This window comes from Lolium rigidum, chromosome 3 (assembly GCF_022539505.1).
Source record: "Lolium rigidum isolate FL_2022 chromosome 3, APGP_CSIRO_Lrig_0.1, whole genome shotgun sequence".
Lineage (NCBI taxonomy): Eukaryota > Viridiplantae > Streptophyta > Magnoliopsida > Poales > Poaceae > Lolium > Lolium rigidum.
This window is the reverse complement of record NC_061510.1, coordinates 140,862,906-140,874,569: the sequence shown is the minus strand read 5'-3', so window position 1 is coordinate 140,874,569 and position 11,664 is coordinate 140,862,906. Positions and strand designations below refer to the sequence as shown.

At 43.6% G+C, this 11,664-nt stretch overlaps 1 protein-coding gene across 1 annotated transcript; it reads left to right on the top strand.

The window, feature by feature from the left end:
- Window positions 1–3,889: 3,889 nt before the first annotated feature.
- LOC124695585 (DEK domain-containing chromatin-associated protein 2-like) lies at window positions 3,890–10,459 on the top strand. Its single transcript, XM_047228411.1, has 14 exons — window positions 3,890–4,180; window positions 4,290–4,365; window positions 4,512–4,570; window positions 4,666–4,971; window positions 5,164–5,197; window positions 6,357–6,433; window positions 7,859–7,918; window positions 8,007–8,117; window positions 8,221–8,301; window positions 8,564–8,644; window positions 8,886–9,300; window positions 9,557–9,666; window positions 9,845–9,875; window positions 9,952–10,459. The coding sequence occupies exons 1-14, from the start codon at window positions 3,890–3,892 to the stop codon at window positions 10,083–10,085; spliced, it is 1,866 nt and encodes a 621-aa protein (XP_047084367.1). The 3' UTR covers window positions 10,086–10,459.
- The last annotated feature ends 1,205 nt before the right edge of the window (window positions 10,460–11,664 follow it).

Here is an 11,664-nt window from a genome sequence, read left to right as displayed (position 1 = left end):
AAGAAAACACACGGGAAAGTATTTGTATATTTTATTTAGGATTATATTTTTGTCTTCCTCTGCCTTACAAAGGAGCTCTGCTTAGTATAGTTATATAATTTTTTCACTCATGGTAGTAATATTTACATTCGAATCTTAGGAAGGTTTATAAATTTAGCATCGCTTATTTCCCTGGCTTGAAGTACTAAATGCTAACAACGTTGGGATTACTGGCTTCGCAAGAAACGATCTTTAGGGAGCACAAATATTAATCAGGCATATCTTTTCACTGTTGTTATATCGCGTAAAACTTAACATCATATGCCAACTTGTGAAGTGTTTAGCTTCCTCGGACCACCAACTCCCCTGGTTGTGCAGCATTGGCTAAGTCGCACATAAAATTCTCTATTTTTCATATGTTCACAAAGCTTATGCATGAATGCGAGCTACCAATTAAGCACTCAATGTTTGGGGCATGCAAACTGGAAGGGGCACCGAAAAATGATTCTTAAGAAGTTTATAAACCCTGGTGCCTTGGAAATTCCCAGACCTCTTATGGTTTTGCCTTTCAGATATCATCCATTCTGAAGAAAAAAAACAATGGTTTGTTTCCAGGAAGCTATGTTGAAGTCGTATGTGTGGCCTTCTTGGGTGTTTGTTAATATATTAGTTGGATGAAAACAATGATTAGGTCAATGTATATCAGCTTTTGTCTACCGAGGTCTTTGTACATAACGCTTGCATCTGTTCTTTTGAAACCGTACTGTTTTATCTTATTTTTTTTTGTCAGCAAAGAAAGATCCGCAAAGAAGACCATGACTGATCTGATGTTAGATGGAGTGACGAACAAGGCAAGCCATCGACACGTAAAGAAGCAGACATTCAATCCATCATTTCCATGGACAACATCATCCTTACTTCCGGAGATAGCGAGGGAAAAATAACTGCACTCCCCCTGGCGTAGTAGTCTACTATGTGTTTTGTGTCATAATTCCCGTATGTGTCATGCTCTTGTTTAACAGTCGACGGTTCCCTGTGTTCTGTTTCTGTAATAAGATCTTTTAACAGTCTCAGTATCATGATGTTTTTATGTCTGAGCACACTTCCTGATCCGACTGTGGACTCCCCTCATTGGTACATGATAACACGCAATGTCCTTCATTCTTTGACTTGAGTGCGCGGCGTGCCGCCGCGCCATTCCCTGCTAGTCGTCTTTCAAAACGGCACAAACTCCAGCCAGGCAATCTTCAGTTTATGCGTGCACAAATTCAGAAGCTCTTCTTGGTCTAAAGAGTTTAGAGTTACTATCTTATAGCAAATAGCAAAAAGGATTGATTTTGTACCTTTTTACTAGTAGATTCACACACATAATAGTTTAATATAACAAAAGTGTGGTAATTGTTTTCGCATTATAGTTCTTTATCGTTGGGAAGTTTTTTTTAAAGAGAAGGCACAAGTGCCCAGCTTTAAATTAATAAAGCCCCTAACGGCCAAGATTGTTACAAGGTGCAGCCCGCTTACAACACAACGAACACCAACTACACAAGATGAACAAGAAAACAACTAGTCCGTGTCGAAGCCTCGTCGCGAAGACACCAGGGAAGACGCAGCCCAAGTCCGAGGGAGCCACCTGCAGCCTTGAGGAAAATCATCGTCTGCAACACCGGTTGAGAAGGCAGCATCAGCCGCCATTTCCAATGCCGAAGAGGGATCCCTTCCCTCTCGTCCTGGCTCGGAGGACGCCGTACCGTCGGACATCGGATGCGCTCCCCTGAGCAATGGAGGAAGCAGACCACCATCCCAACCTAGGCAGAAACCAGAAACGCCTCGCTGACGCCGACGAGACCACCGAGACTGAAGCCGCCACCGACCAAGGTAGCCACAGCGAAGAACGCAAACAGGGGCACGGATCGCTGATGATGAAGGAGAAGGTCACCGAGCACGCTTCGGAGACACCACTACCAGCCACCTCGCACCTCGACAGCCCTCAACCGGCAACCGATCCCCAAACGACGCCTCCAAGGAGGAAACGACGCTCATGGCGCCGACGACGCCCAATCCGAGTGGATTGTGGGTTTTCACACGGGAACATGGCCGGGGTGTGGAGAACCGGGACCTCAACGGCGCCTCGAGAGGAATCACGGCGCCCGGGGCGTCGCCACCTGCCGTGGTAGTCCAGGCCGACCAAGGGATTCCCCCGGTCCCGGTCTCGCATGCACCACCACCTCCGAACGAGCCCCACGCGCAGTAACGGGCGGCCCGGAACGAGAGGGGAAAAGAGCCAACTTGAGGGGAGGAAAGCTGACCTTCGAGATCCGGCCAAGGGCACCGGAGCAGCCCCCAGCCCACGACCACCACCCACCGCCGCCTTGCCACCCGCGCGGCCAAGGACGACGGCGCGCACCGCGGACGCCGCTAGCCGTCATAGCCGACGCCGCCTCTCCACCCGAGGCCGCCGCCCCGGCGCCCAAGGAACCCTGCAAGAAGAAGCAACGCCGCCGCTGTCCACGCCCACAGGGGGGAAGCCATCGCCGTCGAGCTCCGCCGCCTCCACCACGAGGAGCCGTCCCGCCGCGGCGCGCCGGCCCGCCGCGCGAGGAGCCGCCGGCTCGTCGCTGTCGATCCCCGCCGCCGGGATGGGAAGGCCCCGCGCCGCCACCCCACGAGAGGAATCGAGAGAGATCCGCCGCCGCCGGCACCACCCGGACTTTGCCCGGTGGCTAACGCCGGCGGCGGCGGCGGATGGGGCGGGGAGAGGTTGGCTGGGTTAGGGTTTGGGGATCGCCCTCCCGTCGCCCGCGGGGAGCGACAGGGGACGAAACGTTATTTCTATCGTTGGGAAGTGAATGCGGTATAATTGAAACAACTATACATTCGGTGTATGACCATTAGATGCATCAGCGTTTTCCTGTGAAAAGGTGAGAGCACTATCTTTGCAAGCGAACACATTGTCCTGATTTTGCAGCAAAAGAATAGTTCAGCTAACTACCACGTATCAACTTCCTAAATCATTACCGCACCTGCATCTGCTACTACGAGTTTTCGGAAAATACAAAATAAAACAAAAAAAATGTAACAATTTTTTTTAATGAAATTTTATGGCGCCTGGTGCAATAGAACGTAGGAAGAGATGAGATGAATTCAACAAAAGAAACAGATGATACAGAAAAATGACAACAAAGAATACTCACACATGAATATGTTTATTTTCTATGAATGTCTTGATTGTACACAGAAATTACACTGTGATGACTTGTTAAGTACTAGAACCTATTTAGTGTTACTAACTATTTTATGTCTCAATATGGGTATACTTGGTGATGCGAGGGACACGATGTACAACACTTCCACACACACTGGATAGTCCCCTTTTCGTTGATGTCTCGATTTGATTTGACGTGAAAAGGTTTGTTGCGGAATTAAACCGACATGTGATATTTATTATCGGAAGTTCTAGAATCGATATTATGTGATCTTTACTATTGCATGGTAAGAAAAGGTGGGTCAATCAAGAACTCCCTGCCATTTTATTGATCTAAGGAGTTAAACTAAACATTTAAAATGTGGTTAAATTGATTTAATGTGGCCGGAGCAACGCACGGGTTTTGTCCTAGTCCCTTCAATGCATTACTTCAGCGTTTCTAAATCTGAGAATCTTCCGACTCTATAATCTACTGTATATTGCTCCAAGCTTTGGATCAGCGACGCAGCCCGCCTGCAAGTAGGACCAGCGACAACGACCTGACTGAGCCTCGAACTCTTTAGAGATAAGTTTCATGGGCTGCAAGGCCTAAGCCTAATTAGGAAGAGCTACTGAAGCCCTCCAAGGCCCGTGCTGTTCAGTACTGCGGCCGTCTAAACTCAGAAAAAAAAAAGTACTGCGGCCGTCAGTCACCTCCGATTAGAACCCATGGCCGACGGCTGCGGCGGCGAAGGCGGTGGTGACGGCGACGGGAGCGCCGAGTGGCTGCCCATCTTCCACCGGGTGGAGGCGACGGTGAGCAAGACCCAAGCGCAGACGGAGGTCCTCGCAGCCGACTGCGCGCGCCTGGAGGCGGCTGACAGGGTGCAGCGCGAGTCCTGGGAGTTGGTGCGGAGGCTTCAGCGGAGCGTGGATGAGCTTCACGCGGCGGCGCGGGAGAAGGACGCGGAGATGGACAGGCTGCGTGCGGAAGCAGCCGACGCCAGTAAGAAGCTGCAGGTGACTCCTTCACGCCCTAGCTCTAGCTGCATCCCCCTCTGTTCCTCTTTGGGTTTCGATCTTCTCTCGGGTTCTTCCTGATGCTAGCTGGTGTTTGTGCGGAAGGAAGGCGAATGCGACCAGGAGGATGAGGTGGGAGGCTGCATACGTGGAGCTGCTTCTCGGTGCTAATCAGAAGCTTGCCGGTGCGAGCCCTCATCTCTTGGTGCTAATTGATAACGTTTCAGATTTGTGCTGCTTGTCGTGGAAATTCTGTGTCTATTCTTAGGATTTTCCAACTAATAGCTTTGAGTTTATCTTGCTACTGAATAGCCTTCTGTCATCAATGTAGAACTCAGAGATACTGAGTTGGAGGATTCCAGAACTTGTGCTGAAACCCCTAACTCTAAGGTACTTACCAAAACCTAATCTGCATAGCTCAAAACATGCAGTCTAGTTTGTGTTTCTCATCGGTTTTCATATGCCGTTCTTTTATGTAACTGAAGGAAGTTGGAAGATGCGCAAAGCTGAATCAGGACGCCGTGGATCACACGGCAAGCGATTTGAGTGCAGAGCTAAGAAAACTAAAACAAGCTTATGAGACCCTGAGCTCTAAGAAGGACAAGGAAGTTTCTGCATTACTCTCAGAAAACGATTCTCTGCGTAGCCAGTTGGATATAATGCAGCAGGACCATGCCGAGCTCCTGAAGAACAAGAAAAATAGTGATCGTCCTCACCATGAGAGGAAAATAGTGGAGAGGTTGGTTGAAGTGATTGATAAGGAGCCAAACAGGAACTTTGTTGTTGAGAAGGTTCATTGCTTGCATCCTACTAGATTATGTCACTCTCACTATAACCACCTGATAATATGTAGGTGTGTAGTATATGGTTCCTCTATTTCTGAGAGTAGGGAGACGAATCGAATCTTCTTATGGTAATGTTACCTTTATATCACTGATTTTCTCTGGCAATGCTATAACTTTTGGTAAATCTTTACATTGCAGGGTCGTGGTACTCCTTTGAAAGATATACCAAGTGGTATAGCCCTATGCCACACTTCTTACTGTTTACTTGCTTCTATTTGTTGGGCCTGGATAATAGAGGTCTTCATTGCGGTTCTTGCTTAAGGCTAAGATGTTCTTCTTTTTGCATTGAAAGTTCATATCTCACCCAATTTGTGGCTAAGATCTTTTTTTGCATTGAAAGTTCAAATCTCACCCAACTTGTCCTAGTGTATAATAAATATTACTGAATTTGGATAGACACCTAGTAGGAATTTAGTTGTTAGTTAGGTTCCAGTTAGACTCCTTTTCTCCAAGTGTTCTCCAACTTCTATATTGGCCACGTGGTATGAATCATGATCAGTTTGTTCCTGATCGATCAGTTGAATCAACATGTGTTCATTTTGTTCTGTTTATGATGCATATGTCTTCGATTTGTGTAATAATACCCATCTTAGTATGGTAACTAGTTTTCTGTCACTAGAATCTCTGCTTGTGTGATCCCTATTTTGAGGAGCTTACTGGATGAATCCTTCATTCCTCTAAGAAGTGAGAATCTGTGTGAAATTAGGTGATTGCATATATTTGTTACCTAGAGTTGACTGGCAAATATAGCATAATTTAGCTCCAATGAATGACAATCTATTGCAAAAAATATGATTAGCTTACAAGAAAAATAGACCTGCAAAATATAATATTCATGGGCATAATTGAAGCTCAGTTATAAGTGAACTGTATAATTGCAAACTTTCTTGTGTAGTCTGGTCCGATTGAGTGTCCACCAGTGTTAAGAGAATGCTAAAAGGCTGTTGTGATCCTAGCAAATTAGATTATTGTTTTGTTACTGATTTAAGTCAAGTGCTAGATTTTTATACATGTGCACTGTTATTTCTGATTTTCTCCCAGAATTTGGGCGAGACCAACAATATCAACTTATTAGAACCTGTAACTGGGAGTTGTGACATGTATCATGTGTCCTGAGATCTTGATCTTGAGTCGATGAAATACCATATCCAATAACTGACACGCAAATGTTGTTTGCTCTTCTCCACATTGTTTTGTTGTATAATCAATATTTAACTAACAATAAGCTACATTATTCTTATTGACCTGCAGTCCGCAATGTATGATTTTTCCCTTTCTTATTGCACTTCTATTGCTCGAGTGCTAATTTGATTTTTGATACTTATTTACAGTGGCACAGAGGTTATCAAAGAAGAAATCCACCGATCTTAAATTTCTTCACAATGTTCTTTTTGGGAGTAAAGGCAAGGTAGTCATCTGAAATATTATTGTCCTGCAGAATTTTTTTAATGCTCTTTGCACTCAAGTTGCTTCCTGTACAGCTGGATGAAAATTATTCAAACAGTCTTTGCACACCAAACTTCCCAGGAAGCATTAGTCTCTCAAAATAAGCTAGGGGTACATAATGAGAACATATCTAGTGCTACCACCCCTTTAGGTGCTACCGTACAAAAAAACATATTTTATACGTGTCAAAAAATTATACAAAAAATTATGAGTGCTCATGAAGCATGTTCCTACAACATCCCAAAATTTCATATCCAAAAACGACATGGACACTGAGAAATAAAAAAGAGAAAATCAGCATGAATAGTGTCATTTTCTGATTTGTCTTTTTGTGACACTAGGTAGCACTATTCATGCTGATTTTCTCTTTTTTGTTTCTCAGTGTCCATGTCGATTTTGGATATGAAATTTTGGGATGTTGTAGGGACATGCTTCATGAGTACTCACATTTTTTCGTATAATTTTTTGACACGTATAAAATACGTTTTTTTGTACGGTAGCACGGTAGCATGCAAAGAGGTGGTAGCACTAGATATCTTCTCATAATACATTGTACGATTTTAGACTGAAAAAGGTGCATATATTCTACTATTCCCCAAAATATGGTATATATCTAATATTATCATGTGTCTTGAGGTAGTCTGTTGACTTTGCTGTATATGCTGTTTCACGACAGAAGGTAGTAAGAGAAATAAAGACAGAAATTGTCAAATCAACAGTTCAATACACTTAATAAAACACCTTCAGCAATCAGCATGCTCTCTAGTCAAGTGAATTTTCTCACACTTATCACAATGGCGTATTTTCTTGAACACAAAACGAAATACGCGCCATTTTGTATTAAAAGAAGAATGCCGGGGAGGCACAAAGGCTTTTACTAAACCAAAACAGCTACAGAGCTGACAAAGCAAAGCAAAACAGCTACAAAGCTGACAAGACTAAAGCAAAGAAACAAAATTAGCAAGAATTTAGTGCTGAGTGTCCAAGCTAACTGTCAGGAGGCCTGTCAGTGCAAGGGTAAGCTCCTCAGCGCCTTAGCTCTGGCTAGTGTCCGCTAATCAATCTCCGGGAGGACAGCTTCACACCATGTAGAAGCAGCAATGCTAAGTTATGGTGCATCAGGAAGCTAGATGAACTATTCGGTTTCAGTTTCCATTTGCACAATGTATGTCCCTTATTTCTGCACTTTACTACTTTTAGGTGGTTAAACGTTAAAACTTTAAAAGCATCTTGTTGTTAGTTTGGGTTGTTTAAGTAAAACATGAATGTATTGCTTCTCAGTTCAATTTCCTTTGCAGTAACTCTGAAGTTATACTTGACTGATGTAAATTCTGGAGTTCTTGTTAGCTTGCTAATCCTGACAAAGATTATGTTGCCAATGTTCCAGACTGTTGATTTTAAAGGTCATATACTTCAATTCTCTGGATTTGTGTGGCATGAGAGCGATGTAAGCTGCGTTGTTCCAGAATTTTAATTATCAATTTTATTCAGGTTATGGAAATGGTTTAATCCTTAAAAAGTGTATTCATCTATAGGAAAAGCAGAGAGCCAAGGCAAAGAAGAAGCTTGACAGGTGTATGAAAGACATGTTGGTGGAACTCTGTTCGGTGCTTGCTATTCCGGTTCCCAAAACTGACATTCGAAAGGTGATTTAATGTTCTGTTTATAGAAAAAAAAATTGTTAACAATGATGCAGTGCAATAGCGTAATGAATGTGGCATCTAACCTAGCGTGAGATAACTCTTGTAGGAAGATATTGTGGCAAAGCTGTTGGACTTCATTGCTGAACCTCATGCTATGTCTGATTCTGGTTTGTCTGATGACGACCAGGTGAGAATATTTTTTTTTTCGAGAAAATGCAAATGACCTTTGCTTTTCATTTCATTGAAAAGATAGAGATTTGTTTACATCCTCCTAGTAGGCAGATTACAAGTTTTGAAACTTAAACATCAATGCACATCCCAGGTGAGAATAACAGACATCCACATTGTGTTATCAGATGTTACCTTAGTACCTTACTGTTGTGATGTTTTTACGGTTAGATTAGAATGTATTATATTTTATCATATAGTTCTCCGTGTGCCATTCTCAGGGGTCTAACTCTTGGAAACGCAAGAGAGGAGGCGATAGTTCAAGCAAGACTCTGGATGCCACTTCCAAGAGGTCTAAGAAGGTACAGTATGAAGTTATCAGATGCAACCTGTTGACTATTTTTATGCAGTTGCAGTTTTCAAACATGCCTTATTAATACCCACATCTATTAGTGCCTCTTTTTTTGCAATGGAATTAGTGACATCATGTTGGTACCATGCTACAAGTGAAATTCTCTAGCTCGTGATGATTTGTTAATGTTGCCACACCCATGATCATCATTCTTTGATTGTTATTAAGATCTTGTTCTCATTGTGCTTCAGAAATTTGGTGATGATGTATCTCGAAGTAAAAGGCGAAAGCAAGCTCTGGAGTATGATAGTGATGAAGATATGGAGAATGAAGACCAACCTATGAAGTCTGATAGTGAGGAAGACGCAGATGAAGCTCCTGATGAACAGGAAGATGGCTACGAATCTGCGGAAGAGAAGGCCAGTAAGAAGTCCTCAGATATAAAAGATTCTTCAGGTAAAAAGAAGGCTGCTGTAGGGAGCATCCATACGTCAGGTCCTCCAAGGACAACAAGCAAGAGTGCATGCAAAACATCACCATCAAAAGTTTCCAAGGAAAAGGAGAGCCCATATGGGAGTGCAAAGGTCTTCTCTAGGAAGAAGAAACCCACCATATCAAATTGTACTCCAAGCTCAGAAAAGGAGATAGAAGAAAAGAAGTTATCAGGTACCAGATTCGACTTTATAGTACTTTTTGTATCATATTCAAATATTGAGCTTGCTTTTTCCTATGTTTCGTAATTGTCAGTCTACTTCTTGTTATCTGTCTGGAGTATAGATTTGCTGGTTGTTTCATGGCAATACTAGTATACTCCATTATTTTTGGTTTTAAACCTCATTCCATTACTCGATACGATTATTGCTTATGGCATAATTGCATTCTCAGATGACTGGGAAACCTGATGATTTGTATTTTTATGTAGGTAAAGAGGCGACGAAGGGCAAAGGCGAAGCAGCTGAAGGAGGTCTGCCCAGTGAGGCTGAGCTGAAAAAGACCATTATTGGAATCCTTAGAAAAGTTGACTTCGAAACGGTTGGTTACACCTTGTTAATTTTGGTCTCACCATTTTATCATAAGTAATAACCTTTACAGTTGTATTGCTAGAAGATTACTCCCCCTTTTGTTCTGGCTGCTCTAGGGCCTAGTTAGCCCCTTGTTTTACTGAAAGTTTCTCTGACGGATCTGACATATTGGAATTTTGATTTTGCAGTCTACTTTCAGCGACATTTTGAGGAAGCTTGGTAAGAAGCCTTTCAGACATGTTTTGTTGTAATTGCAGTTGTTGATCAGACATTCTGACAAACTTGTATCATATAGATGACCATTACAAGATTGATCTGGAGCCAAGAAAAGGAGCTATCAAAATTATGATTCAACAAGAGGTAACCAAGTACTCCCGCTGGCCGTGGGGGTTCGTGACGCCAAATGTACATAAAAATACACTGGTTTAGTTGTACTACCGCGTCGATTAATAACGACCGGAGGAGTAATGATGAAGATGAAGAGGAAGATGTGGAGACAAAACAGGCACGGCGTTGAGCGAAGGTCACTGCTTGAAGGATTGTGAAACACCATAGCAGTAGTGCCCACTGTTAATTTGTACTACTTACATGCGGACCTCTCTTTTGCCTTGATTGGCACTTGGGCAGCCCTATATTAGTTGTGGTTACTCCCTGTTGGCAAAGACTAAAACCCTATCCTTGTTTGTGTATGCTAAAACATAACCTGTAGGCAGCTCCACACCTGTAGCTGACTGATGGGTGACAATTGTAGGTAACTTATGTCTCTAGATTTGCACATGGTGTCCAAAACTCTGCAATGGTTGTGGCAGAGCATGTAATGGATAGTTGGTCATAGGTTTGAACAGCATATGTGCATATGGACGGATTAGATTATCATTATTACTATGTATTTTATGATTTGTTTTTCTTTGTTATTTAATTGCGAGGATGGTGATTTCTACCATTTGTGTCTGTCGATAGGTGAAAATCCTTATTTGGCTGTCTTTATATTCTGTCAATGCCCATCACATACACCCTGGTATGCCATTCCTCCATTTTTCCTTGGAAAATAAAGATTTGCCTCTTATTTTATTTGGATGGAATTCATTGCTTCCAACTTGATCGGCCTGCGTGGCTGGTGAACCCCCCACGACGCTCCATCTTGCCTTCTTTCCTCCACTGCAGGCTGCGCCCACCTCGACTCCTGGCGCCGCCTACGGCACCTCGGTGATGAGGTGCCCTCCACCAGCAACACCCCACGCCCCGTCCCAGGTGGAGCCAAGCTCAGTAGCACGGCTCCGTCCTAGGTGTTCATGCACCTAGTGAGGACCAAGTTTATTGAGCCCAATAGCGAGGTTTGCATCATTTCGGACCACCACCAAGGGATACTCAAGACAATTATTTTCTATTTTGTGCTTATTTCCATTTAAATGGTTGATACATCCAAATTGCATCACTATTTTATATCAAAATTTACTGTTATTCACTGATATATTTCACATTTGGAGATGATACTTATGTTATTTCATCTATTTTTGCATGTTTGATGATTATTGGAGAATTAAGTGCCGGAGTCGGAATTCTGATGGAAAAAAGGACCGTCAAGATACCATATTTCTGAAGATCAACAATTCCTGGAAAATACCCAAAAGTTCCTATTTTGCCAGATGCCGGAGGAAGCCAAAAGGGAAGCCTGGGGTGGGCCAGGAGGGGGCCACACCACCCCCTGGCCGCGCCTAGGCATGGTGTGGTGGCCCTGGCCCACCTCTGACAACGCCCCTTTGCGTATTTCATCTCCCGAGAACCCTAAGACTCATGGGAGGATCACCGAAATATTCCGCCGCCGTGACGGGGTGGAAAATAACAGAGAGAGAAAAACTCTTCGGCAGGCAGAAATCTGCCGGGGAAATTCCTTTCCGGAGTGGGGAAATCGTCGCCATCGTCACCATCATCGAGCTGGACTTCATCGGGATCATCAGCATCATCTCCATCACCAGCACCATCATCTCCACCATCTCCACTCCGTCTC

Coding starts and splice junctions, on each gene's coding strand:
- LOC124695585 (XM_047228411.1), top strand. CDS start 3,890: ATGGCCGACGGCTGCGGCGGCGAAGGCGGTGGTGACGGCGACGGGAGC. Junction 4,571..4,665: donor CTGAAACCCCTAACTCTAAG/GTACTTACCAAA, acceptor ATGTAACTGAAG/GAAGTTGGAAGATGCGCAAA. Junction 9,301..9,556: donor AGAAGAAAAGAAGTTATCAG/GTACCAGATTCG, acceptor ATTTTTATGTAG/GTAAAGAGGCGACGAAGGGC.